Genomic DNA, 25,791 nt, shown 5'->3' with positions numbered 1-25,791 from the left:
TGGCTCCCAGTAGCTGCACGCATCAGGTTCAAAATACTGATGCTGGCCTACAAAGCCAAACATGGAGTAGCACCATCCTACCTCACAGCCCTTATTACACCTCGCACTGCACCTCGTATACTCCGAGCCTCCAGTACTGCTCGCCTGGTCCCCCATCTCTGAAGGTAAAAGGAAGACATTCATCTAGACTCTTCTCCGTCTTGGCCCCTCGGTGGTGGAATGAACTTCCCCTCGAGGTCAGAACAGCTCAGTCACTGAGCACCTTCAAACGACAGCTCAAGACCTTCCTCTTTAAAGAATATTTAGATTAAATTGCAATTTTCTTGTTGTCGAACTTTTGTGTACAGAATCTACAACAGAGTGAATTAAATAGATGTATTCATAGTTGGGGTCCTAGTGACCCGGAATTGATCTCTTCATCGATGGTAACTTGAAAGCACGTTGTAAGTCGCTCTGGATAAGGGCGTCTGCCAAATGCCGTAAATGTAATGCTGCTGGTTGTGGTCTTGGCGTGGGCCACCTGCACATCAGGAGGATGGTGTAGTTCCGCTGGTGGTGTGGTGGTGGCGGAGTCAAAGAAGGCGACACAAACCCACATTAGTAAAAAGGTATTATCGTCACACTGTTATCACTACTCGTTTTTAAAATTGTATGGTTGTATGTGAATATTGTGTAATCTAGGATCTGCATGTTCTTCACAAATTTGGATACGGAGGACTCCCCACCCGTATGGCGCTTGATATAGGTTGCTCGTTTTCCTGTGCTCTTGGAGGACAAGTTTTCACACACACACACACACTACCAGTCAAAAGTTTGGACTCTTATGGAGTCTTAAAATGGAGACGTTTTGAGGAATCCAACACGAGGAACATGTTTAGTATTTGTTGTACGAGGAGAAAGTGAAGTATGTTTGATGAATCGCCTCTTTTTACCTTCACAAAGTGTTCGGCACGAACCTTCAGGTTTTCAAACTTAACCGTGTGAAATGCTGCAATCGCAGCTAAAGCCCCCTGATTTGGAGCGACACAAATAATCAACTTCATAAGTTTTGTTTCAGAGTCCTGTGTCTTCAGTCTTGTCCTATAATAATGTGCGAAGAATGCAAAACCTGTAAGTGGGTGTGTCCCAACCAAAAATGACATGTGATTCTGAGCCTTGCTTTTGAAAGTTACTCGAAGTTCGGTTTGCTGTCTGTGGCAGGCGTGCTTGCTCAGTTACTAAAGTCATTTGCCGTTTATAGTCCTGACATAATAAACTGGCTGGCTTTGCTTGGTTCAGTTTTACCTGCCACTTCACGTAGGGTTAATAAGGTTTAATCCCCGAGTTGTTAGTTCATCACATCCATGAGTTGCTCACCACGCTAGTCCGATGATTCATTCTTAACGGTGATCGTGTTTTTGTGCGTGCCAGCACTGACCTGTAAGCTGCAGTTGTGAAGTTTTCATCGTGTTGCTCCGTCATTTAGATGAATAACCAGGGTGGTAGTAGCCTAGTGGGTAACACACCGGGTTCAAATCCCACTTACTACCATTGTGTCCCTGAGCAAGACACTTAACCCTAAATTGCTCCAGGGGGGACTGTCCCTGTCACTACTGATTGTAAGTCGCTCTGGATAAGGGCGTCTGATAAATGCTGATGGCAGCTGAGCAGTGTCATGGTAACCAGGTACTCTGTGTTATTCAGTTCAGCGGTCAAGGGTTTGAATAATGTGGCTAGGTTTTACTTGACATTTCTCTGTGCTCATATTGCAGTATGTATGGGAACCAGTGACGCCGAGCACTGGGACGGTTTGCCTGGCTGTAAGTAGTGGCACCAGGGGAAGTACGCGTGATCCGGTTCTGGTTACAGCCGCGAGATCTCTGGGTGGGTGTGTCTGGGTATGTTTCGCGAAATGCATGGTCCCGCAGCCCGTTTGGCTCTTGCTCCTGGGGAGTTGCCTTGTGGCTCAGTGCAGCTCGTCTCTTGGGGGGGGGGGGTAGCAAATAAGAGCAATTCCATTCAGGTTTTCATTCCTTAAAGTCCTAATATTAAAAGAAATAGCAATTAAATATCAACATTTAGATTTTTAATACATTTTTACTATTATAATTGTTTTAATTCTGTTTGGACCGACAGGACCGCAAACTATGCTTGTGTGTTAGACATTTTATCAGCAGGGTCCTCTGGTCCTGCAGTGGCTAGAAATGGCGATAGGTGTAAAGAGTACTTTGGTATTTCTGATTCACTGTTCATAGAGCTGCAGCTCGGACGGTCTGATCTGGAATTTTTCCCCTTATGTCGTCATGAGGGGAGATGTTACCTCCCGTTTCTCATGATTTCCCCACCCCTCCCCTAAAAGAGGAACTCCACCGACCGAGTGAAGCATTGCAGTTGCTCGGTGTTTTTTTTTTTTTTTTTTTTCTGTAATGCGAGACTCTGAAGAACCAGTGGGTTTATTTAATTTTTTCTGGAAAAATGGTGACACGACATCCTGTCTGTGGCAAACATTGTGGTTGGTGAGTGGTGATGAGGACGTCATTTCCACGAAAGCCTGCTCACTTGTATAGGCCGCTCTCCTCCTCATTAGCATTTAAAGCAAGAAAAGCACACAATTATCATATCAATCTTTATTTTTCCATTGTGAAATTGGGGGCATCATCGAGGCATCAAGGCCGGAGCAGGATCCAGCTCAGGACTAGGGCATCATGGGCCGGTTTCGTGCCGCTTCAGGCTGCCATTGCTCGTTGCTGGTGATCTGTAACTTGAGTCGGGAGGCCGCGCCTTTTTTATGACACATTAGATGCTCTCGGTCTGAAAGCTTTATTTTTTTTAAACTTCAAATGCTAGCATTTGAACAATAGTCCTACCAAATTTGCAGGTTTTTTTTTTTTTTTTTTTTGGCATGATTTAACATTTTATGTCTTAATAGTTTGACCCTTGTGTGCTAAACTGGGAGACCTGGTGGTTTCTAGGGGACCCCCTGACTGTCTAGTTCTATTAGACTGGAAATAAGCTCTTTTTCTGTTGACTTGCTCTGCTTGCCGCGGCTTCGCACCTGCTTCCACTTGTGTGTGGGGACTTCTGTGGTGTGTGTTCTGGACCCGGCACACACACCTGCGTCCTACCTCACAGGCTCCACTCAGTTCTGCTGAACGCCTGTCGTCATTGTTTCTCTAACACTGAAATTCTGCTTCCGTATTTTCGTTCTGTGACCATGTTGTCGACTCGGCTCGAGCCAGTTGCGTTTCCTGTCTCTCCGAAGACCTTTTCCATCGGGTTTCTTTGCAAAGTAGGACAGACAAGTCATTGCTGCTTTTTGGCTCACATTTCTGAGTGACTGACTCTTAAATTGACATTTTCCAGACTTTTTTTTTTTTTTTTATGGGTTAAAAGGAAACTAACCCGTAAGCAAAAGGTTGCCAGTTCGAATCCCAAGCCACTGAGCAAATCACCATCCTTCACTTTCACTTCACTTTTTCTTGGTCATTCTCCACCCACGCATTGTCCTTGAAGGTCTGTTCTAAACATCTAAGATTCCTTTGGGAGAATTTTAAGCCCCTCCTACATGAGAGCACTTTTGTCTCGGTTTCTTAACTCTTGTCAACGCTGGAGCGTTATCTGAAATTTTGTCGCCCTTGGGATGCCGAGAAGGTGTGGAGCACTGATTTAACCTCCTCCCCACCTTTAGGGGGTGCTGTAACTCCCCACCCTCCTTGCTTGGCGTCTAGTTCTCCTCGGTGGAGAGGAGAACTCGATGTTCTTCCAGACTCATTTGAAATGTGCACCGTAGAGAGGTTTTCTCGTAGTTACTGCAGCAAAACCGCGAATGTGTTATCCGCCGTTGTTGTATGTAGGATGCGGTTGAGGTTATAGGTGAGGTTGGATACGGGGAATAGAGAAATTCTCAATGGAACACGTCTCCGCGTGAAGGAATTTTCCTGTGTGGACAAGGTTTACTCATAGAAATGAGTCCGTCCTCACTCCTGACCCCAGTGTCCCATCTCTCCCGCAGGTTATGCGATGGTCCCTGCAGCTGGCCGGGAGCCTCAGGTGGTGCTTTCCCGCTCAGTCGCGTGCTGGTTCTGTGCACCCCCTCGCGTGGCAGTGACTTCTCCCCTGGCCGCAGCCACATAGAAGTGGACAAGGTTGTCCGAGACCCATCCTGTCTTGAACATGACGGCCACCACCCGCGGCTCCCCCGTGGGGGGCAGTGAAAGCCAGGGCCAGAGTCAGGCCCCGGACGGACAAGGCCAGACCTCACTGCCCCAGACCCAGGTGAGGCTCGCTCTCTTCCTCTCTCCCTCAGACCTGCTTTTGACCGTGTGTTACCTTGTTCTCGCCACTGGGAGAAGGAAAATCTAAATGCCGCATCAAAGAAATTGTCCCGTCTTTTGCAAGCAACACAACACAATATATAATATAGCATTAAAGGTACAAACTATACAACAGTACAAAATATATGGATCTTATCTGCAGAAAATACAAATATACAGATTATAGTTTGTGCGATAGCTTTGACTGTCCATGTATAAATTCTTGCTTGTGAGTTTTATAATTTTTTTTTCTTAACCATTTATAACCCCTGCCCCACACCGCCGCCCACTCTCTCACTTTAATCTCGCTGTCTTGATCTCTATTAATTTTAGCATCCATTTATCAGTGACTTTATCTATGATTCTTGAGGTGTTAATTAGACGAGCAAAGGAAATGGGTGGATTTCTTTTCTAATAATGTTCTATTAGAAATTTAGTTTAAAGGTGCCATGACATCAAATTTATTTTGCTTGTATATCTTAGTTGTCCCCTCATACTGTCTCTGTGATCCGCTACCACAATGAGATGTCCACATGATGCACTGTTTCTGTGTCTGTAGCTTTAAATGCTAATGAGGAGGAGGGAGACCTATAGAAGTTAAGGGGGAATTTGCGGAAATTACACTCAACACCATTCACCAACCACAACGTTTGGCGCAGACAGGAAAAAAAAATTAACCCACTGGTTCTTCAGTCTTTCATTACTGAACTAAAAAAAAAAAAAACACTTGTGCTCAAATTTACATCTAATCACCTTTCCCCTTATGACGACATAAGGGGACAAATTCCAGATCCGACCTTCTGAGCTGCAGCTCTCTGAATGACAAAGCAGAATGACCAAAACACTCTTTACACCTATCGCCATTTCCGGACCATAGATGGGCTAATTTCACAAAGTGAAATTTTCATGTCATGGGACCTTTTAACATCTAAATGTCAAAAGTTTTATAGAACTTATAATCACTTACAGTTATTAGTCATATGTAACAATGAAGTGAAATCTTGTACGCTCTGAGACTGAAAGAACTATAATAAAGCTTTTTTTTTTTTTTTTCTATACTGCATATTTTTATACTGCGTGTAACTCATGCATATAACTTCATGTAATTTGCGATAAATAGGAATCTGTCATGTGACAAAACAATGTGGCAACTATAAAGCTGTATCGCAGCAGGTGGAGTAAAACATCCAAGTAATATAAACCAGTAAATTCCACCAGTTGTTCACAGTTCACAACGTTCTGTTATATGTACCAGTCGGTAGGGTGCTCTGGTAATGAAACATTAACTTGGTTTGCCTGAGTTCAACATACAGAACAGAAGTTGTTGTAGTGGCAGGACTCTCTGATCGTTTTGGTTACTGTGGTCACTGTACATCTGGTAGCGGTGACCAATTGTCGTGTTTTCAGGACCTATTAACTGGTAGTTCGGAAATTTATAAGCGTATTCCAGAGTCAATTTATATATATATCTCTTAACACTGATGTGCAGTGCCAACCTGAGCCTGAGGGGGTAAACTTACAGACTTTATGCTTTTCTCTCACCTTCTCACTGAACTCTGTGTGTGTGTTTGTGCGGGATTACTAGACACCTTCCCCTAATTCATCTAACGAGACATCCCCAGTGAGCCCTGCAGAACACCAGGCGCAGGGGGATGCTGCACCACAGATGGAGGAGGAGGAGGAGCCAGCCTTTCCCCACGCCGACCTGGCAAAGCTGGATGACATGATCAACCGGTAGGTACCGTGTGCCATTTGTCTTCCTTTGTGTGCCTGTACTAAATGGTGCAAAGTTCAGAAATTTAACAAAGTCTTTCTTGAAGAAACTGTGTCTTGAATGCATCTGTGTGGTCGTCGTGGGAAATGTAGTGCCATACGTTTTTCCACACTACGCCACTCATAACGGTGTCATCTGCTGGGCACTGACCCTTTAAACTTCCCAATTCCTGCATTCCACTGGCGAGCGCTCCATGTCAAATGAAAGTCCTGCCAGCATGGCTGGCTGTCTGTGTAAACAGATTCCCCTCAAGGTTAGGGGTGACTAACGCCATTGAGACACTGTCCATGATAAAGGTTTTTTATTTATTCTTTCCTTTTATTATTTTTATTAATGCTCTGATTTGTAGCATCATGCTTAGTCTTAACTCCCTTAGCATATATAATACAGCAACGTGTTGTCAAGGTTATGCCCCCAGTTCTATTAATTTAACTTGTACTTTGTCCCCAGTCCCCGCTGGGTGGTTCCAGTTTTGCCAAAGGGGGAGTTGGAAGTGCTACTTGAAGCTGCTATAGATCTTAGTAAAAAAGGTTTGTGTGGAGCCCTATAACTTTTCCAGATTTCCAAACTCCCAAATGTTTAATCCAGTGGCAGAATAGCATTGTGAATTGCCTTTTTAAATGATTATTATCATTATTGTGCTTTTCTTAGGGCTCGATATGAAATGTGAGGCGTGCCAGCGCTTTTTTCGGGATGGTCTGACTATCTCGTTCACAAAAATCTTGACTGATGAGGCTGTGAGTGGCTGGAAGTTTGAGATTCACGTGAGTGTCATCTCTGCAGACAAGTAGGATTGGTAACAGAATGTTGGCACAGCTATTATTGATGATGGAAATATCCGGTTTGCATTGATATTGCATTTATGGTTGAGGTGATCCAGACCAGGTATTCCATGGATCCTTAAATTCGATATTCCAAAATTGAAGCCCTGAAATATCATTTAAAAACTAATAGTAATCCTTAAATCCAGAGGTCTGCAGACCGAAGTAAATCAAATGAAACAAGCCTTCAATCTGTCAGTAATCCGCTGGTCACTACGTGCTGCTCACTTACGGGTTTACAAAGTGCAGCGCACGCATGGAATTGACATGAGGCCATCCTAGCCTGTTTGGTACCCTTACGAATTGGAAGACAATAGAATACCACATGCCAAAAAAAAAAACCTGAAAGACATTTTATTCGGGTGATTCCCATGTCTCCCCTATCAAACTCCACCAGTGGAAATGGATAATTTACATTTACAGCATTTATCAGACGCCCTTATCCAGAGCGACTTACAATCAGTAGTTACAGGGACAGTCCCCCCCCTGGAGCAACTTAGGGTTAAGTGTCTTGCTCAGGGACACAATGGTATTAAGTGGGATTTGAACCTGGGTCTTCTGTTTTACCCACTAGGCTACTACCAGGATTGCAAATAGTACAAACTGAAAATATTGCAGTTGCCCCCTAGTGGCTTGTAGCAGTACAGGTAATATGAGTCAGTTAACATTGACAAAGGCAAAAAATTTGGAAAGAAAAGTGTGTGTGTGTGTGTGTGTGTATATATATATATATTACTTTTATTAATACAGTGCAGAGTCTTGAATTAGATGAAAGTGGCCTCTTAATGGTTTTAAATTTGGCTTCCTTAAACTTGCAGAAATAATTTATGTAATTAGTTTACCTTTAATCCTATTAACAACACATTGGGGCTGTTTTAGTTTTTTTTTTTGGGGTTCTCTGTGAAATTCAATCATCAGCACGTCAGATAAGTGAACCCTTCCCCCTCTTCTTAACTCAGAGGTGCATCATCAATAACACACATCGACTGGTGGAGTTATGTGTGGCCAAGCTCTCTCAGGACTGGTTCCCTCTGCTGGAGCTGTTGGCTATGGCCACCAACCCCCACTGCAAGTTCCACATTTACAATGGCACACGCCCCTCCGAGACGGTGCCTGCGGGTGCCCAGCTGGCAGACGACGAGCTTTTTGCACGCCCGCCGGACCCTCGCTCCCCCAAGGTGTGCTGGGTTAAAAAAAAAAAAAAAAAAAATCACACTTTTTGATTTGGAACATGACCATGTCTCTCTTGTTAATGCAGGGTTGGCTGGTGGACCTAATAAATAAATTTGGTGCTCTCAACGGGTTCCAGATTCTGCATGATCGCTTTATGAGTGGACAGGCCCTGAACGTTCAGATCATTGCTGCTCTCATTAAGTAAGTGTTTATTTGACAGTAACCCTGTATTGTCAGTGTGATTTTTAGCCCATCTAACCTGTACACAATATATTCAGTCTTTCTATTGGACGCCCTGATGCTTTCTTCTGTATTTGTGTACGCTATATTTATTTTTACTTTTTCTATTGCAATCTTGCTGTATCCTGTGCAACTTCCTTTCAATTGCTTGAAAAGCTCTTGTGTGTGTCCTGTTTGCAGGCCTTTTGGGCAGTGTTACGAGTTCCTCACGCTGCACACAGTGAAGACATTCTTCCTGCCAGTCATCAAAATGGTCCCGCAGTTCCTGGAGAGCCTCACAGATGAGGAACTGAAGAAGGAGGCAAAGAATGAAGCCAAAAATGATGCCCTCTCCATGATTATCAAGTCTCTGAAAAATTTGGCTTCAAGGGTGCCAGGACAAGAGGAGACTGTGAAAAACTTAGAAATCTTCAGGTTAAAAATGATACTTAGGTGAGTATGGAGTTATGGCCTTGAATAGTTTTTTGTTAGCCACTGAATTAGGTAAATATTTCCAAATGTTGTTTTTCTGTCCGCAGATTATTACAAATTTCTTCTTTTAATGGAAAAATGAATGCACTAAATGAAGTGAACAAAGTGATCTCAAGTGTTTCCTACTATACTCATCGTCATGGTAACCCTGAAGAAGAGGAATGGCTCACTGCAGAACGCATGGCGGTGAGTTTGGAAGTTCATGCAAAGTTTATGTGAAAAACGCCTTTACAGAACTTTAGAGCACCCGAGGAAAAAACTTGTCTGATCCAAAAGGAATGGATCCAGCAAAACAACATCCTGTCCATTGTGCTGCGAGACAGCCTGCACCAGCCGCAGTACGTTGAGAAGCTGGAGAAGATTCTGCGCTTTGTCATTAAAGAGAAAGCGCTGACCCTGCAGGACTTGGACAACATCTGGGCTGCACAGGTAAAAAAAATTTTTTCCCCTCTTCTCCTCCCTCCTATTCCTTGCAATGAATTGCACTTTAGCAAGAGGCCGTCTTCAGGCTGTGTAAGCAAAGGAGCTTACCAGATTTTTAAACACTTAACAAAATATCATATTTGCACCATCTACTGGTTTGGTATTTTTGGCTAGACCACATATTCAAGGCAACATACATTTTTTGAGACCTGTTTTGAGGAAATGTTTATTTGGTTCCTGGTTTTAAAGTGTGTTTTGTGGTCTTCCCTGCAGGCTGGTAAGCATGAAGCCATTGTGAAGAATGTCCATGACCTCCTTGCTAAACTGGCGTGGGACTTCTCTCCAGAGCAGCTGGACCACCTGTTTGATTGCTTCAAGGTTAGTGTCAACAAGTGCACGCTAAACAACTGGGATTTTTGTAGGACTGATTTGATCGGTCCTTTGATCGGTGGTAAGTAGCCTAGCGGGTAACACACTCGCCTATCAACCAGAAGACCCAGGTTCAAATCCCACTTAATACCATTGTGTCCCTGAGCAAGACACTTAACCCTAAGTTGCTCCAGGGAGACTGTCCCCTGTAACTACTGATTGTAAGTCACTCTGGATAAGGGCGTCTGGTAAATGCTGTAAATGTAAATCCCTTTCTGCTATTGTAGATATGTTTTCACACTGCTCCTTTGCGTAAGAGATTTTGCCCCAAGACTATTTCTAGTACAGTGCAAAAAAAAATATGCTGTGCTAGTAGCAGCACCTTTATTTCTTATATGCAGGATATATAGAGTACAGGCCAAAAGTTTGGACACACCTTCTCATTCAATGTGGTTTTCTTTATTTGGTAGATTTTCACTGAAGGCATCAGAACTATGAATGAACACATGTCGAGTTAACACGCGTGTTAGTGTGTGTGTGTGTGTGTGTGTGTGTGTGTGTGTGTGTGTGTGTATATTTATGTGTGTATATTCTTTTGCTCCAAAAAAAAAAAACGACTATAGGCAAGTTGGACAAACGCAAGTAAGAAACAGCGTGAAAAGCTGCTGGAGCTTATTCGACGGCTGGCGGAAGATGATAAGGATGGCGTGATGGCCCATAAGGTGCTGAACCTACTGTGGAACCTGGCCCACAGCGATGACGTCCCTGTGGACATCATGGACCAGGCGCTCAGCGCACACATAAAGATCCTGGACTACAGCTGCTCCCAGGTACCGGCATGTGCCCAGCACTTCTCCCAAACGCAGGGCCAACCAATGCTCATCTAGGCAGCTTACTCGTACCTGCATCGGTCTCCCTTGAAGAGCATGAAAGCCAGGTGCTCTTGTGTTGTCAGGACCGGGACACGCAGAAGATCCAGTGGATAGACCGTTTCATAGAGGAGCTTCGCACCAATGATAAATGGGTCATTCCTGCGCTGAAGCAGATCAGGGAGATATGCAGCCTGTTTGGGGAAGCCCCTCAGAACCTCAGGTGAGTCAAGTCAAAGTGATTTTTGTTGTTTTTGTTTCCCCCATAGTGACTCAATGAAACTAGTCACACATCCAGCCATGAAAGTCCGCTTCCTTAGCCGCTAGGCCACAACTGCCCCTTAGACTGAAGACTGGTGACCTTATACACATTCATAATTTTTTTTGTCATTTCAGATAGCATAGCTATCAATTTTAATCAGCATGTGTAGGTGGTGTTTATATGTGGTATTTTGAGCATGTCCATCTAAAACGTATATAACAGTTGAGACAGTCATGTCTGTCTGGATTACGCTCCGCAGTCAGACGCAGCGGAGTTCTCATGTCTTCTACCGGCACGACCTGATCAACCAGCTGCAGCACAACCACGCGTTGGTCACACTGGTGGCAGAGAACCTGTCTTCCTACATGGAGAACATGAGACAGTTCTCCAAAGGTCAGTGCTGTCCAAGTCATTTTTGCTTTTTTGTTGCTTAGATATGGCACAAACAGTACCTGCCTGGGATATGCATATTATGGGAACTTTTGTGTTTTAGATATTGCCAGTTATTATCAATCTGTAATAAGTTGTTAGAGAAGGCTGAGTTCTGTTGTGTTTGTCCTTCCACAGAGCACCCAGGATTTGACCCACAGACAGTCAGACCAGGCAGCCGCTACAGCCACGTCCAAGAAGTCCAGGAGAGACTGAACTTTCTCAGGTACGAAAACTTGATTATTTGATTCCTTTATAAAAATCAGCTCTCGATTGCTTGAACCTACATTGCACATCACTGACTGCAGGTTCCTGCTGAAGGACGGCCAGTTGTGGCTCTGTGCTCCTCAGGCCAAGCAGATATGGAAGTGCTTAGCAGAGAATGCTGTCTTCCTGTGTGACCGAGAGGCCTGCTTTAAGTGGTATTCCAAGCTCATGGGTGACGAGCCTGACCTGGATCCTGACATCAACAAGGACTTCTTTGAGAACAACGTTCTACAGCTAGACCCCTTGCTGCTCACTGAGAATGGAATGAAGTGCTTTGAACGATTCTTTAAAGCTGTAAACTGCAGGGAGGGAAAGCTGGTAGCCAAACGGCGGGCTTACATGATGGATGACCTGGAGCTGATAGGGCTGGATTACCTCTGGAGGGTGAGGAGTCCTCAATCACAATAAATATTTTTCAGGTGTAAGGCAGAGATGATGCTGGCTCTTTAACTTCTGCTCTATTTTTCACAGGTTGTGATCCAAGGTAGTGATGATATCGCCTCAAGAGCAATTGACTTACTGAAGGAGATTTACACCAACCTTGGACCAAAATTACAAGCCAATCAGGTCTGTCCCCCTTTCTGCACCACCTTAATGTTGACAATATTTAGTGAGCTGATCTCAGAATTTTAACCAAAAAGTAATTCAAACCTTTCTGCATTTGCAGGTGGAGATTCATGAGGATTTTATTCAGTCCTGCTTCGATCGCCTGAAGGCGTCGTACGACACACTCTGCGTGCTGGATGGCGATAAAGACAGCATCAACTGCGCCAGGCAAGAGGCCATCCGCATGGTTAGGGTGATGACCGTACTCAAGGAGTACATCAACGAGTGCGACAGCGACTACCACGAGGAGAGGACCATCCTGCCCATGTCCAGGTACACGGGTTGAGTTAATCAAGTCACTTGTAGTGATTTATTTAAGGTGTAAAAGTCAGTGTTGATTCCATTTCAGTGTTAAATTGCTTTATGTATGAATAAATACGAATAGGTAAACAGGTACGTATAAATTAGAACCTAATTCAAGCTATGTTTAACAGTCTGTATGATTTTTAAAGACGTGCTGTCTCTAGAATGGTCTAGTACAGGGTGAAACTGATATCTTTAATTAGAATAACGTCATACCCTTAAACCTATTCCAGTTTTTTGAATAAATAAATGTTGAAAGTTTGGGGTTATTAAAAGATGAACTACATTTAAAGGAAATGTCCCCTTTCTTACTCCATACTTCTCTGCAGAGCATTATGCACACTTTTATTTATTTATTTATTCTTTTTCATAGAGCATTTCGGGGGAAGCACATTACACTGGTAGTGCGTTTTCCAAACCAGGGCAGGCAGGTGGATGACCTGGACATCTGGTCTCATACCAACGACACCATTGGCTCAGTGCGCCGCTGCATCCTCAATCGAATCAAAGCCAATAGCACACATACAAAAATCGAGCTTTTCATTGGCGGAGAGATTGTTGACCCTGCAGATGACCGGAAGCTTATTGGCCAACTCAACCTTAAAGACAAAACGGTCTGTCTCGAAGAATGCAGTGTGCCTTTTGCTCAACCTTTTACATTTTAAAATGTTTGTTTATATATTTTTTTATATAATCTTCATAAATTTTTAATGCATTGCCTCTCCTCTCCATTCCATAGTTGATAACAGCAAAACTGACCCAGGTGAGTTCCAACATGCCTTCCAGCCCAGACAGCTCCTCTGACTCCTCCACAGGCTCCCCTGGTAACCACGGCAACCACTACAGCGAAGGTCCCAACCCTGAAGTGGAGAGTTGTCTGCCTGGAGTGGTGAGCCAGCTTTTAACTTGCTGTATACAGAGTGTACACTTCATTTAGACCTTTTATTTTATTTATTTGTTTATTTATTTAGGGGGGGTCATATAATTTGTCATTATATCTGATTTCAGCAAATTGAATCAAACATAACAGAATGAGCTTAATTCAAAGTGCTTTTTTTCCTTAAGATGGGGCTTTTAAACACAGCATTACATTCCTTTCCCATCTGAAAATTGATTTATGTTTGAAGGTACATGTAGGTACATGATAAGGAACACATCCTCATTAACCAGTCTTTCTGGTATTGTCTTTGCAGATCATGTCGCTGCACCTGCGGTACATCTCGTTCTTGTGGCAGGTGGCTGATCTGGGCTGCACCCTCAACATGCCGTTGCTTCGAGATGGAGCCCGAGTTCTGATGAAGCTCATGCCTCCAGGTACACAAACACACACAAGCAGCGACCTGAGCCACAGTGGGTCCGATTTAAAATCCCATCCACGGCGTTCTTCATCCTTCATCTTTGTTTTTTTTTATCATTTATTTCTTTTTTCATCTGGTAAATCATGTACTTATGGTTAAGAATCTTTTGGACACTTTTTGTTGAGTATAATTAATCACCTTGTGGGAAGAATCACCCAATCAGTTTTTGATGGCACACAGATAACACTACAGTAGAAAACCTGAGGGCCATCTGTCTGGACCATGCCAAGCTGGGGGAGAACAGCCTGAGCCCCACTCTAGATTCCCGCTTCTTTGGCCCATCGCCCTCGCAAGTGCTCTACCTTACTGAGGTGTGTCCTCACTCAGCTCACTCAGTGGTTTAATCCTCATCACTTTTTATAAGTGTGGGTGTTATAACTTAGGTTTACTATAAAAAGTCTATTCACGTTTGTTTTACTAGACATAGTTTACTGTATTTGCATTTTTATTTGATTGTATGTTTTTAAATGTATATGTGTTTTAACCCCTTGCTTTTTCAGGTGGTCTATGCTCTCCTCATGCCTGCCAGTGGCACATTGGGAGAGGATGCTAGTGACTTCCAGTACAATTTCCTGAAAAGCGGAGGCCTTCCCCTTGTACTGAGCATGCTCACCAGAAACAACTTCTTGTCCAATGCGGACATGGAGACACGGCGTGGAGCCTACCTGAATGCACTGAAGATTGGCAAGCTTCTGCTGACCGCTGTTGGTTTTGGTCATGTGAAGGCTGTGGCAGAGGCCTGTCAGCCAGTGGTGGAGGGCACCAGTCCAGCATCCCCAGTTAGTGCAAACACACGCAAACACGGCCCACTATCTATTAAACAACTTTCAGCAATCATAATTGTTGACACATGGCTCAATCTTGAACTACCTGTTAGATCACAAGACTTATCACCTCATAGTACCGGTATTATGACCAGCCATAATTGTAGTGGTCTTTCCTTAAATTTAAATGATTCCATGAAACAATTAGTTTAATGTGTGCTGGTCTCAGATTCATTTTGTGTATTGCTTTCAAAATTCACGACCACTGAAAGCAGCTAAAATGGATGCTTACTGGTTATTTATGCGCTAGTCTTTGTTTGAATGGTAATGACCATTATGGTTGCTGGGGTAGTTTCTGGCCAAGTAAAAAATTTTCTGAGAGAAGCAGTTATGTACAGTGGTGATAACACCGGAGACATTTTAAAGGCAATTTACATAGTGTCTGTATTATAATGGTATAATTAAAGTAAAAATAGATAAACTGATGTATGTGATTTCACTGTTAACCATTTGGTCTGGTGCTCTCACAGATAAACCAGGCTACTCATGACCAGGCACTGGTGCTACAGAATGCTCTCCAGAACATTCCCAATCCCGCCTCAGAGTGCATGCTCCGCAATGTGGCCATACACCTTGCCCAGCAGATTTCTGATGAGGTCAGCAACCCTTTTGTCACTTGATTGAAGCATTTGGAAAACTGGTTAATAGTCTTTGTTCAACCGGGATTTCTCTGTCACACACAGAACTTCTTCCAAGCCTCCAAGTACATACCAGACATCTGCGTAATCCGTGCCGTGCAAAAGATTGTTTGGGCATCAGGCTGTGGCTCTGTCCAGTTGGTCTTCAGCTCTAATGAAGAGATTAGCAAGATCTATGAGAAGGTACTGAAGCTGTTAGCATCTCTCTTCCTTGTTACCTGCAAACCAGCCGTTAATGCAACAACATACGCCTTGAAAAGAATTGTTCATTCATCTTTATTCTGTTTGCAGACGAATGCTGGCAATGAGCCGGATGCTGAGGATGAACAAGTGTGCTGTGAAGCTCTGGAGGTTATGACACTGTGCTTCGCCCTCATCCCCACTGCACTTGACACGCTCAGCAAGGAAAAGGCCTGGCAGACCTTTATCATCGACCTCCTGCTGCACTGCCAGAGCAGGTCAGTGTCCAAGACAAACATGGACAAGCACCAACACACAGGCTTGAAATCATACATGATCTTTGGTCCATTTTGTTTTCTGAATCTAATATGGTGTTTGTGATGTTTCAAAGGTTGGTTCGACAGATGGCACAGGAACAGTTTTTCCTCATGGCCACCCGCTGCTGTATGGGGCATAGACCCCTCCTGTTTTTCATCACCCTCCTCTTCACTGTCCTGGGTGTAAGTGTTAATCAAAAGGTGTTTGGTGTGACCAGATGACTGTGTTTGTAGGAAAATGTAAATATATGTGTGTGTATGTACACATGTTCTTTGGAATTAAACAAAATGTATACTTTATTTTGGGGGGGGGGGAATCAGCTTGGTTTTCTGTCACTTTTTCTTTTGCCCCTTCTCAGAGCACTGCCAAAGAAAGAGCAAAGCATGCTGGGGATTATTTTATACTTTTGAGGCACCTGTTGAACTACGCCTATAACAGTAACATCAACTTGCCCAACGCTGAAGTCCTGCTTAACAACGAAATTGACTGGCTAAAGAGAATCAGGGTGAGCTGAACAATCTAGATCAGAAATGACATTTTATATTTGAAGTTTTTGTTTCAAATGTTTCTCTTTTTAGGATGAAGTAAAACGGACTGGTGAGACAGGAGTCGAGGAGACTATTTTGGAAGGTCATCTTGGGGTCACAAAGGAGCTCCTGGCTTTCCAGACTCCTGAGAAGAAGTTCTATATTGGCTGTGAGAAAGGCGGGGCCAACCTCATCAAGGTGCCCTTCAGAGCGTTTCTCAGTAACATAGAAGCATCATTAAAGAGCGACGCTCTGCTGACCCCTCTGTGCCCCTCTCCCCACACAGGAACTGATAGATGACTTCATCTTCCCAGCCTCGAACGTATATCTGCAGTACGTGAAAAGCGGCGACTTCCCGGCCGTTCAGGCGATCCCGGTGTGCAGCAGCCCCGCCTCAATCAACGCTGGCTTTGAACTGCTGGTGGCGCTTGCTGTGGGCTGTTTTCGCAACCTCAAACAGACTGTGGACACGCTCACCGACATGTATTACTTAGGTAAACTACTTGGGTAGTTGTCACTTAACTCTGCTGAACTCAGTCCTCCTAGAGAGTTTGTTTCCGTCTTCTGTGCTTTTTCACATGCATAATTAAGCTGGTAATAATCACCTGATCCTCATTAAGCAATGACTGTAATGAAAACGGTTCAGTTTCACAGACTGGATTAGAGCAATACAGGCTTTATTGAAAATCAGTGGTAATTAAATGATTACAAATGGGATTTGATATCATTTGATTTTATGAACTGGTTGAAAGCAGACATCTTCACCCAAGCTCTACAGCCCTCTGAAATTCTTGTGTGCGCTGTGCAGGGGGTGAGTCTCTGACCGAGTGGGAGTATCTGCCTCCTGTGGGACCAAGACCTACCAAAGGCTTTGTGGGGCTGAAGAACGCAGGAGCAACGTGCTATATGAACTCCGTCATCCAGCAGCTTTACATGATCCCACCAATCAGGAACGGCATTCTGGCTATCGAGGGCACCGGAAGTGATGTAGACGATGACATGTCAGGAGATGAAAAACCAGACAATGAGGTTCATGCCTCAAATCTTTAACACCTTTTCACAAAGCCTTACTACAGATAAATTACATTGTGCCCATAATTAATGATTTTATTGGAGACTTATCCTGCTGCTACAAATGACAGCCTATCCATAGGATGCAAATATGAATGTATTTTTTTTAATATATATATTTAGAGTAATGTGGATGCCAGGGATGAGGTCTTCAGCTATCATCATCAGTTTGAGGACAAGCCTTCTTTGAGTAAAGCAGAAGACCGGAAAGAGTACAATATTGGGGTGTTACGCCATCTACAGGTCATTTTTGGTCACTTGGCGTCGTCTAGACTGCAGTACTATGTGCCTAGAGGCTTCTGGAAACAGTTCAGGTAAGATATATTTTCTGTAAAGTAACCTTAACTTTTATTTTATCTGTTATTTCCACTGGATCCTATTGTAAAATCTGATTTAATACCAGATTAAGGTAAAAAAGACACAAAGGTACTGATCAAGAATGTCATTATAATATTTGTGTATACCTGTAGATAAACCGTTGTTTATCCTTAATTTTTTTTGTCTAACCATTTACCACTTCATACCCATCTGTGTAGGTTATGGGGTGAGCCAGTGAATTTGCGGGAGCAGCATGATGCCTTGGAGTTCTTCAACTCTCTGGTGGACAGTCTGGATGAGGCCCTGAAAGCTCTGGGTCATCCCACCATGCTCAGCAGGGTCTTGGGGGGCTCCTTTGCTGATCAGAAAATATGCCAGGGTTGTCCTCACAGGTACAGTAATAATCAGTGTGGCTGGGGCATTTAGTTTCCTTTCAGTCTTGTCTTGTCATGGTTTACTAAAAACTGTGTGTTGTGCCTGTCTGGCAGGTATGAATGTGAGGAGTCCTTCACAACGCTGAATGTAGACATCAGGAACCACCAAAACCTCTTGGACTCCTTGGAGCAGTATGTCAAAGGGGATTTGTTAGAGGGAGCTAATGCTTACCACTGTGAAAAGTGCAACAAGAAGGTACAGGACACTGCTTTGAGGGAACACCATTAAAGGTCCCATGACATGAATGTTTTTGCTTTTAAATCGGTCTTGTTGGTCCAGTAATACCGTATCTGAAGACTATTTCCGAAATTCAGCCTTGGTGCATAATTACAGCCAGTTTGAGGGGGCATTCGCAGAAATCACGTTGCCACAATTCACCAACTACAATGTTTGGCAGCATTTTTTCTGAAAAACATAAATGAATCCCCTGCTTGTTCAGTCCCCTAAAACATTATATCCACGGTCAGTGGATATAATGTTTTAGGGGAGGGCTGGGGAATTCTCTTGAGTGGAAAAGCATGAGAAATGGGAGAATCTTTTTCCCTTTATGACCACATAAGGGGGGCAAATTCCAGATCCGACCATCTGAGCTGCCGAACCGCAAAGCCTATTGCAATTTCAAGCCACTGCATGGGACCTATGAAATGTCCAAAAAGTGCATCGTTTTGTACCTTCGGCTCAGCTCTCGTTCTCCCCTGCAGGTGGATACAGTGAAGCGCCTCCTCATTAAAAAGCTTCCTCCTGTTCTGGCCATTCAGCTTAAGCGCTTCGATTATGACTGGGAACGAGAGTGCGCCATTAAGTTCAACGACTACTTTGAGTTCCCACGCGAGCTTGACATGGAGCCCTACACTGTCGCTGGGGTGGCCAAACTAGAGGGGGATGATGTCAGCCCAGAGAGCCAGGTCATCCAGCAAAACGAGGTGTCAGACCCCGAGCCTCCAGGTGGAAGCTCCCGATATCGGCTAGTGGGGGTCCTGGTCCACTCAGGGCAAGCCAGCGGCGGCCATTATTACTCTTACATCGTGCAGCGGCATGGAAATGGCGTGGATGGTCAACGTGATCATTGGTACAAGTTTGACGACGGTGACGTGACCGAGTGCAAGATGGACGATGATGAGGAGATTAAGAATCAGTGTTTTGGTGGCGAGTACATGGGTGAGGTGTTTGACCACATGATGAAGCGGATGTCTTACCGGCGGCAAAAGCGCTGGTGGAATGCCTACATACTGTTCTACGAGCGCATGGACGCGCCAGACGGGGACACTGACCTGCTGAAGTACATCTCAGAGCTGACCGTTTCACCGCAGCCCACACAGCTTAAAATGCCGTCGGCCATCGAGTGCAGTGTTCGCAAACAGAATGTGCAGTTCATGCACAGCCGCATGCAGTACAGTCTGGAGTACTTCCAGTTCATCAAGAAGCTGCTCACCTGCAACAGTGTCTACCTGAATCCTCCCCCAGGTACAGCACGCCCACATAAATACTTCATATTAGATCTGCTGCCTCATTCGAACCCATTTCTTCTTTTAAAGGTCTCTTATTATGAATTTTTTATTTTATTTATTTATTTATTTTTAAGTCATCCCCTCTGAAGTCTGTTTCTGAAATTCAGCCATGGTGCAGAATTACAGCCACTTTTATCCAGTGCAACAATTAGATTTCCGCCCTTTCTGTATCTGTAGTTTTAATTTTAAATTTAATTAACCCACTGGTTCTTCAGAGCCTTGCATGACTGAACAACAAAAATACATTTGTGCTGATTTTTACATCCAGTCACCAAGCAACTGCAATGCTTTGCACGTTTGGAAGTCATGACTGTCTGTGAGAGGGTTTTAGTGAAGGGGTGGGAAATTCTCTGGGCAGTAAAAGCATGAGAATCTGTAACCATTCCCCTTATGATCAGACCATCTGAGCTGCCGCTCTCTGAACACTGCATCATTTACACTGCAGCTGTAAAATGCTGTGCATTTTTGTTAAGCTTTTATTTGCCACTCCGCCTTGACAGAGTAACTAATCAGTTTGTTGAATTAGAGAACCGTTCCAAAATCTGACTCCTCCTGGGGTGAGTAAACCATTGTTTGCAGTATTTAGTGTTTAATCGTTTGCAAATGTTGACTTTAAGTTGATAAGTAAGTTGTGTAGAGTAAGCATAGGGGCCACTAAGTTAGACCAAATCTCCTCTCTTTCCTGAACATGTCCGGCCAGGTTGTAGACTTGTCTGGGTGATTTTAAACGTCAATTCATTGGCTTCTACCTGAGTATTTGTGCTACAATTTAAAAAAACGGCAAAAAATGCATTCTGGCAGCATTCTGTACCCCTCCCCCCCAACTCCTTCCACAAATGGGCAATATTCGCAAAATCTTCACTATCTATTTTAGTCTGCTGCATGTATACTTGTAAGTTTGGCTTTTTCCTTCAACTCAGATTTAGTTTTAAAGGTTAATTTTCTTTGCCTAAATAAAATTTCACAAGCAACACACTAGCCTTCATTTTACATCTCAAATTTGTTGCTCCCAGGAGTTTTCTCTTTTTCTGGGTCCAAATGGCTCTTTGAGTGTTAAAGGATGCAGACCCCTGATTTTGGAACGTTTTGGTCTTTGGAAGTTCAAAATGTACAATATATGCAGTTTTGCAGGTCAGAAAATGTTTTGCAGTAGATATGTAGTCTTTGGGAGTGTTTTGTAAAGCAGGCCCACCCCCTGCTGTTCCAGGTCAAGATCACCTCCTACCAGAAGCTGAAGAAATTGCAATGATCAGCATTCAACTTGCTGCAAGATTTCTGTTCAGCACCGGTTTCCACACAAAGAAGGTGGTTCGAGGTCCTGCCAGTGACTGGTCAGTGTGCTTTGTGTGTGCTTGTGTTGCTGCATGATTATGGCCAAAATGATTATTATCCCGAATATTTTTATCAATATTGTAATCACTATTATTAATTGCGATAATTCATTATTATAGGTGAAGTACATTTTTATTGCACTTTCTATTTGGCTATTAAAAACCAACTTGTCGTTGTTATTTTTTTTATTTATTTATTTTTAAATATGAAAGATTTACAGATACTCTGACAAATAACATTATTCATGTTAAAGACCAAACACAAAATTTTGTAACATACTAGATGATGATCAAATGAAATGCATATGCATTGATTCCTCGTTTGCTCGTTATTACAGCCGTACGCTGTGCAAAAGTCCGACTCTTTCGCTCGTATAGTCAGAGAAGCCTGATTGAACGAGCTTAGAACCCGGTCCAAATATGGCGGTGGTACTGAGGCATCTAGTGTATAAATATCTATGGTGTATATATCTGTTACGGTTGCCAACTTTTTCAATTTCAAAAGAGGGACATTTTCTTGCAGGTGAACGCAGCCGATCATGTCTCGCTGTCCTTATGAGGTTGCCACCCAGTCTATGCTTTTGTTCGCCCAGTGATTGCTGGTTCTATAAATGAATATATCGCCGACGGTCATCTTCGTTTAATTGTGGCAGCCAAAATCATGATCGTGAATTAAAATTTGATTAACTGCAGCCCCTGTGTGTGTGTGTGTGTGTGTTTCCTGCATTATCTTCCTCTTACCCCTTTTCACCTCTGTTAGGTATGATGCCCTGTGCATCCTCCTGCGTCACAGTAAGAATGTCCGCTGCTGGTTTGCACACAACGTCATGTTTGCATACCCCACCCGCTTCTCTGAGTACCTACTGGAGTGCCCCAGCGCCGAGGTCCGGGGGGCTTTCGCCAAGCTCGTCGTCTTTATTGCCCACTTCTCCTTGCAGGATGGTCCCTGTCCCACACCTGCAACCTCACCCAGCACCTCCGCTCAGGTACAGAAGCAAGATTGAGTGACTTTGGGCTGATTTTTCTGTTGGGTGTCTAACACAAGAGATTTTTCCTCAACAGACATGTGATAACCTTAGTCTCAGTGACCATCTGCTGCGGGCTGTGCTCAACCTCCTGAGGAGAGAGGTGTCTGAACATGGCCGCCATCTCCAGCAGTACTTCAACCTGTTTGTCATGTATGCCAATCTGGGTAAGTCAATACCAGTCTTGTCTCCTCTTAACTTTTTAATGCTCCTGTTTTTGAGGAAAGCTCACAAGTCTATCTTGTTCCATCTCTAGGTTTGGCAGAAAAGACTCAGTTGTTGAAGCTGGGGGTTCCGGCCACGTTCATGCTGGTGGCGCTTGACGAAGGCCCTGGTCCACCTATTAAGTACCAGTATGCCGAGCTGGGCAAGCTGTACACGGTGGTGTCCCAGCTTCTTCGCTGTTGCGATGTATCATCGCGCATGCAGTCTTCTATCAATGGTGAGATTCTGCAGCCTCTTTGGCCTTTTATCATAATTATGAACTATCACTTCATTGTGCTGTTAAAGTTACAAGTTTGCTCACACCTTTACCTCTCACGCTCAGGTAATCCTGCTCTTCCAAACCCATATGGCGACCCCAACCTCACGCAACCCATAATGCCACTGCAACAGCTGGTGGCGGAGATCCTGTTCGTCCGCACCAGCTATGTGAAGAAAATAATCGAGGACTGCAGCAACTCTGAGGAGACTGTAAAACTGCTGCGCTTCTGCTGCTGGGAGAACCCACAGTTCTCTTCCACGGTGCTCAGCGAGCTGCTCTGGCAGGTGAGCCGATGTCTCAAGACATGCCAGACAAGTCCTGTATATTTGGTTTATAACCTTTTAACCCATAGGTACATCTTTTATTATGAAATGTATATGCTTGTGTGTTCCCAGGTTGCTTACTCCTACACATATGAGTTGAGGCCTTACCTAGACCTGCTGCTTCAAATCCTGTTAATAGAAGACTCCTGGCAGACTCACAGGTCAGCCTCTTGTAGTAGTTAAACACTTGAGCACTCCAGATCAGCTCAGACTTGGCGCTTGCCTCTATGAAGCTGTTACGTTGCGGAGTTGACTTTAAAACCAGCAATTCAGACTTGTCCTGAATTTTCAGGACCATTATGGACCAAATTTATTGAGAATTGATTACTTTGCTATATAGTAGCAACCTCATTAGTGATAACACCTATAGACTGATTCATATTTTGAATGTTATGCTGTGATTATTGAGATTGCTTGTTATTTTACAAGCAGGATCCACAACGCACTCAAGGGCATCCCTGATGACAGAGATGGACTCTTTGACACCATTCAACGGTCCAAGAACCACTACCAGAAAAGGGCCTACCAGTGCATCAAGTGTATGGTGGCCCTCTTCAGCAACTGTTCAGTAGCCTACCAAATCCTTCAGGTCAGTTTTCAACGCTGGTGCCTTCAGTCGTTCGGTAGAATATGTGGGTTCTTACCTTTCCCACACAGTCAAAAGTTTGGACTCACCTACACTGTGGTGGTTATGGAGACTAACATTGAGCTGTTTTGAAGAGTGTAATGCAAGAAACATTTACTAAAGGGATTAGTTGTCACATGTGACACAGCACAGCACCCAGTGGCCACATTGAAATGTGGTCTCAGCATTGAACCCTGAGGGAGCAGTGGGCAGCCATGAAAGGTGCCCGGGGAGCAGTGTGAATCTGTTTGTTCAGAGTCGCCTCTTTTTACCTTTTATGGCTGCTTTGTCCACTAGTGTCATCAAAAGCCGCTTCATGAGAGAAAGTGTTAAGCATAAACCTTCAGCGGTTGGAAACAGTTCCTGTCGGCGGAGAGAAGCCAAGAGTGTGAAATGCTGCAATCACAGCAAAAGCTCCCTGCTTTGCAGAGACTCAAATGCTCAACTTTTGCCTTGGTTTTTTGTTTGCATAACCTCACGTGTTTTATTTCCTAGTCTTCTTTCTTCAGTTTTGTTTATGTAAAAATGATCATGAAAAAAATGCAAGACTCATAAACGAGTAGGTGTGTCGAAACGTTTGACTGGTAATGTTTGTTTCCAGAGCAATGGTGACCTGAAGAGGAAGTGGACGTGGGCGGTCGAATGGCTCGGGGACGAGTTGGAGCGCCGGCCGTACACGGGGAACCCGCAGTACAGCTACAACAACTGGTCCCCTCCCGTCCAGAGCAACGAGACGTCCAATGGCTACTTTCTGGAGCGTTCACACAGCGCACGCATGACTCTAGCCAAGGCCTGTGAGCTCTGCCCTGAGGAGGTGAAACAACCACGGCCTTCATCTCTGCTTTAAACTAATAGAATAGAATCAGTTCATTAGGACACAGCTTGGAGCAGAACATGATTTATTCAGAAATTCATCTGATTAAAATACAACAAATATTTTGTCTTCATGTTGCTCTTTCAGGAACCAGATGACCAGGAAGCCCCGGATGACCATGACTCCTCCCCCCCTGAAGACACTGCCCTATACCCCCACTCTCCAGGGACTCAGTATCCACAGGTAAATTCCGTAGTTGTCCCCGCCGTGAGGCATTCACGTATGTTCACAATAATGTGATATTTTGTCCCTCACCCTTTTCAGCAAAACAACCACCCTCACGGTCAGCCATACACTGGCCCAGCAGCACAGCACATGAACAACCCCCAGCGGCCCCCACAGCGGCCCCAGGAGAACTGGGAAGGGACGGAGGATGTGCCACCAGTCCAGACTAAGGAGTAAATCTGCTACGCCTCCGCCACGCAGCATCACCTTCCCAACTCCATACCCCAGTTCAGGCCACCTCCACCGCTTTACCCCTGCACTTCAGCGTCTCATTTCCCACTCCTCTTCTCCTCAAAACGGAACCTTGAGTGAATCCATACTTTCCGTTGGCCTTTTTGGAAAGTTCCTGCTCTGAGAGCGTTTAGAAAAGAGCAGCCGACCGCCCAGTGCTTCAGTTTGTATGTGTGCCTGGACTGACAAATGAAGGTGTTTTGCGTAGAACCAGGTTCCATAATTTCAGGGCTGGCAGTCTAGCCTAAAAATGTTGTTGCAGTATTTATCCGGTTGCGCTAGCATTTACAACATTTGACATTTACTGTAATTACTGCTCTGACTAGGCTACTTCACTAGTTAGTCATGGCATCACTTGATAACAGAACTGGGGTACAATTTTTGGAGTTATTTAAATATCACATTTTTAAGATGCAGTGCCCAGCCCTGCAGGAAAACCCCCTACCATTACAACAAAACTATCAAAATCTAAAGGTTTTTTTGTGGCCTTTATTGGGATGGACAGGACAGGACCTGCTGGGTCAGAATGGAACTGTAAGCACTGTCCTGGGTTTTCAGGGCCTCCAGGTTGGACCATCTGGCTGGCTTGTTTTCTGAATGGCTTCTGAAAAGTGAGCAATTTTTTTTTTCTTGAAATTTTTCTGCTTGAGGTGTCACTTTTGGGGTTTTCATAGATCTCGCTCTGGTCCTCAATGGATGAGAGGGTTTGATTGATTTTGTGGGGAGTTGCAAAGGCCACAGCAGCTGAGCTCTTTAATCCAACCTTAATTGGAAAAGCACCTACCTACTTGTGTATAATCTGTTTCCATTATCTCGCTTTTGGCACTTCATCATTGGCTAACCATACAATGGTAGCGGCTGTCACTGGTGTTTCATTTAGATCCTTAGGGTTTTTTTTTTTTTTTTTTTTGATTGATATATATATATATCAGACTGTGGAATCCTGAAGGTGGTGTATGTGTACACCAGCAATATGCTAAAGGGGCTGTGGTTTTTAAATGATTGTGTTGAAGCACTGCTGATGGACAAGAAGATGGATCGTCCAGAACAGATGCAAGTGGAAAGCAGGGTTATGTTGCGTTCAGCTGTGAAGGGGTGTTGCTACTAGGACTCATCTAAAACAACACTAAATACTGTATCACATTTTAACGTGAATGTGTGGAAGTTCCTTGTCTGAAATACCAAAAAAAAAAAAAA

The 25,791-nt window shown here is 44.1% G+C and overlaps 1 protein-coding gene across 5 annotated transcripts in view; it reads left to right on the top strand.

Annotated features, from left to right (window-relative positions):
• LOC114764644 (probable ubiquitin carboxyl-terminal hydrolase FAF-X) overlaps positions 1-25,791 on the top strand; it is a 29,014-nt gene extending 3,223 nt beyond the window's left edge. For 3 of the 5 annotated variants that reach the window (XM_028954432.1, XM_028954431.1, XM_028954434.1), the window contains exons 2-45: positions 3,992-4,254; positions 5,878-6,026; positions 6,517-6,596; positions 6,718-6,830; positions 7,847-8,065; positions 8,146-8,261; positions 8,481-8,732; positions 8,819-8,957; positions 9,048-9,200; positions 9,468-9,572; positions 10,187-10,393; positions 10,519-10,655; positions 10,954-11,087; positions 11,262-11,349; positions 11,432-11,774; positions 11,862-11,957; positions 12,058-12,269; positions 12,673-12,913; positions 13,039-13,188; positions 13,493-13,613; positions 13,838-13,968; positions 14,158-14,436; positions 14,952-15,077; positions 15,165-15,302; positions 15,411-15,577; positions 15,691-15,799; positions 15,976-16,122; positions 16,196-16,342; positions 16,431-16,638; positions 16,953-17,173; positions 17,339-17,529; positions 17,752-17,925; positions 18,022-18,163; positions 18,670-19,432; positions 20,684-20,807; positions 21,568-21,793; positions 21,870-21,999; positions 22,089-22,274; positions 22,380-22,600; positions 22,712-22,800; positions 23,069-23,228; positions 23,866-24,078; positions 24,226-24,321; positions 24,403-25,791. In XM_028954432.1, coding sequence (XP_028810265.1) covers positions 4,153-4,254; positions 5,878-6,026; positions 6,517-6,596; positions 6,718-6,830; positions 7,847-8,065; positions 8,146-8,261; positions 8,481-8,732; positions 8,819-8,957; positions 9,048-9,200; positions 9,468-9,572; positions 10,187-10,393; positions 10,519-10,655; positions 10,954-11,087; positions 11,262-11,349; positions 11,432-11,774; positions 11,862-11,957; positions 12,058-12,269; positions 12,673-12,913; positions 13,039-13,188; positions 13,493-13,613; positions 13,838-13,968; positions 14,158-14,436; positions 14,952-15,077; positions 15,165-15,302; positions 15,411-15,577; positions 15,691-15,799; positions 15,976-16,122; positions 16,196-16,342; positions 16,431-16,638; positions 16,953-17,173; positions 17,339-17,529; positions 17,752-17,925; positions 18,022-18,163; positions 18,670-19,432; positions 20,684-20,807; positions 21,568-21,793; positions 21,870-21,999; positions 22,089-22,274; positions 22,380-22,600; positions 22,712-22,800; positions 23,069-23,228; positions 23,866-24,078; positions 24,226-24,321; positions 24,403-24,540 — 7,683 coding nt within the window. In that variant the 5' untranslated portion in view covers positions 3,992-4,152 and the 3' untranslated portion in view covers positions 24,541-25,791. Of the gene's footprint in view, positions 1-590; positions 609-3,991; positions 4,255-5,877; positions 6,027-6,516; positions 6,597-6,717; positions 6,831-7,846; positions 8,066-8,145; positions 8,262-8,480; positions 8,733-8,818; positions 8,958-9,047; positions 9,201-9,467; positions 9,573-10,186; positions 10,394-10,518; positions 10,656-10,953; positions 11,088-11,261; positions 11,350-11,431; positions 11,775-11,861; positions 11,958-12,057; positions 12,270-12,672; positions 12,914-13,038; positions 13,189-13,492; positions 13,614-13,837; positions 13,969-14,157; positions 14,437-14,951; positions 15,078-15,164; positions 15,303-15,410; positions 15,578-15,690; positions 15,800-15,975; positions 16,123-16,195; positions 16,343-16,430; positions 16,639-16,952; positions 17,174-17,338; positions 17,530-17,751; positions 17,926-18,021; positions 18,164-18,669; positions 19,433-20,683; positions 20,808-21,567; positions 21,794-21,869; positions 22,000-22,088; positions 22,275-22,379; positions 22,601-22,711; positions 22,801-23,068; positions 23,229-23,865; positions 24,079-24,225; positions 24,322-24,402 lie in introns of those variants that run through there. The other 2 variants (XM_028954433.1, XM_028954435.1) reach the window with 2 other exon arrangements.

The sequence above is a fragment of the Denticeps clupeoides genome, chromosome 15 (genome assembly GCF_900700375.1).
Source record: "Denticeps clupeoides chromosome 15, fDenClu1.1, whole genome shotgun sequence".
Classification (NCBI taxonomy): Eukaryota; Metazoa; Chordata; class Actinopteri; order Clupeiformes; family Denticipitidae; genus Denticeps; species Denticeps clupeoides.
The sequence above is the reverse complement of the archived record's forward strand: the minus strand, read 5'-3'. Positions and strand labels throughout refer to the sequence as shown.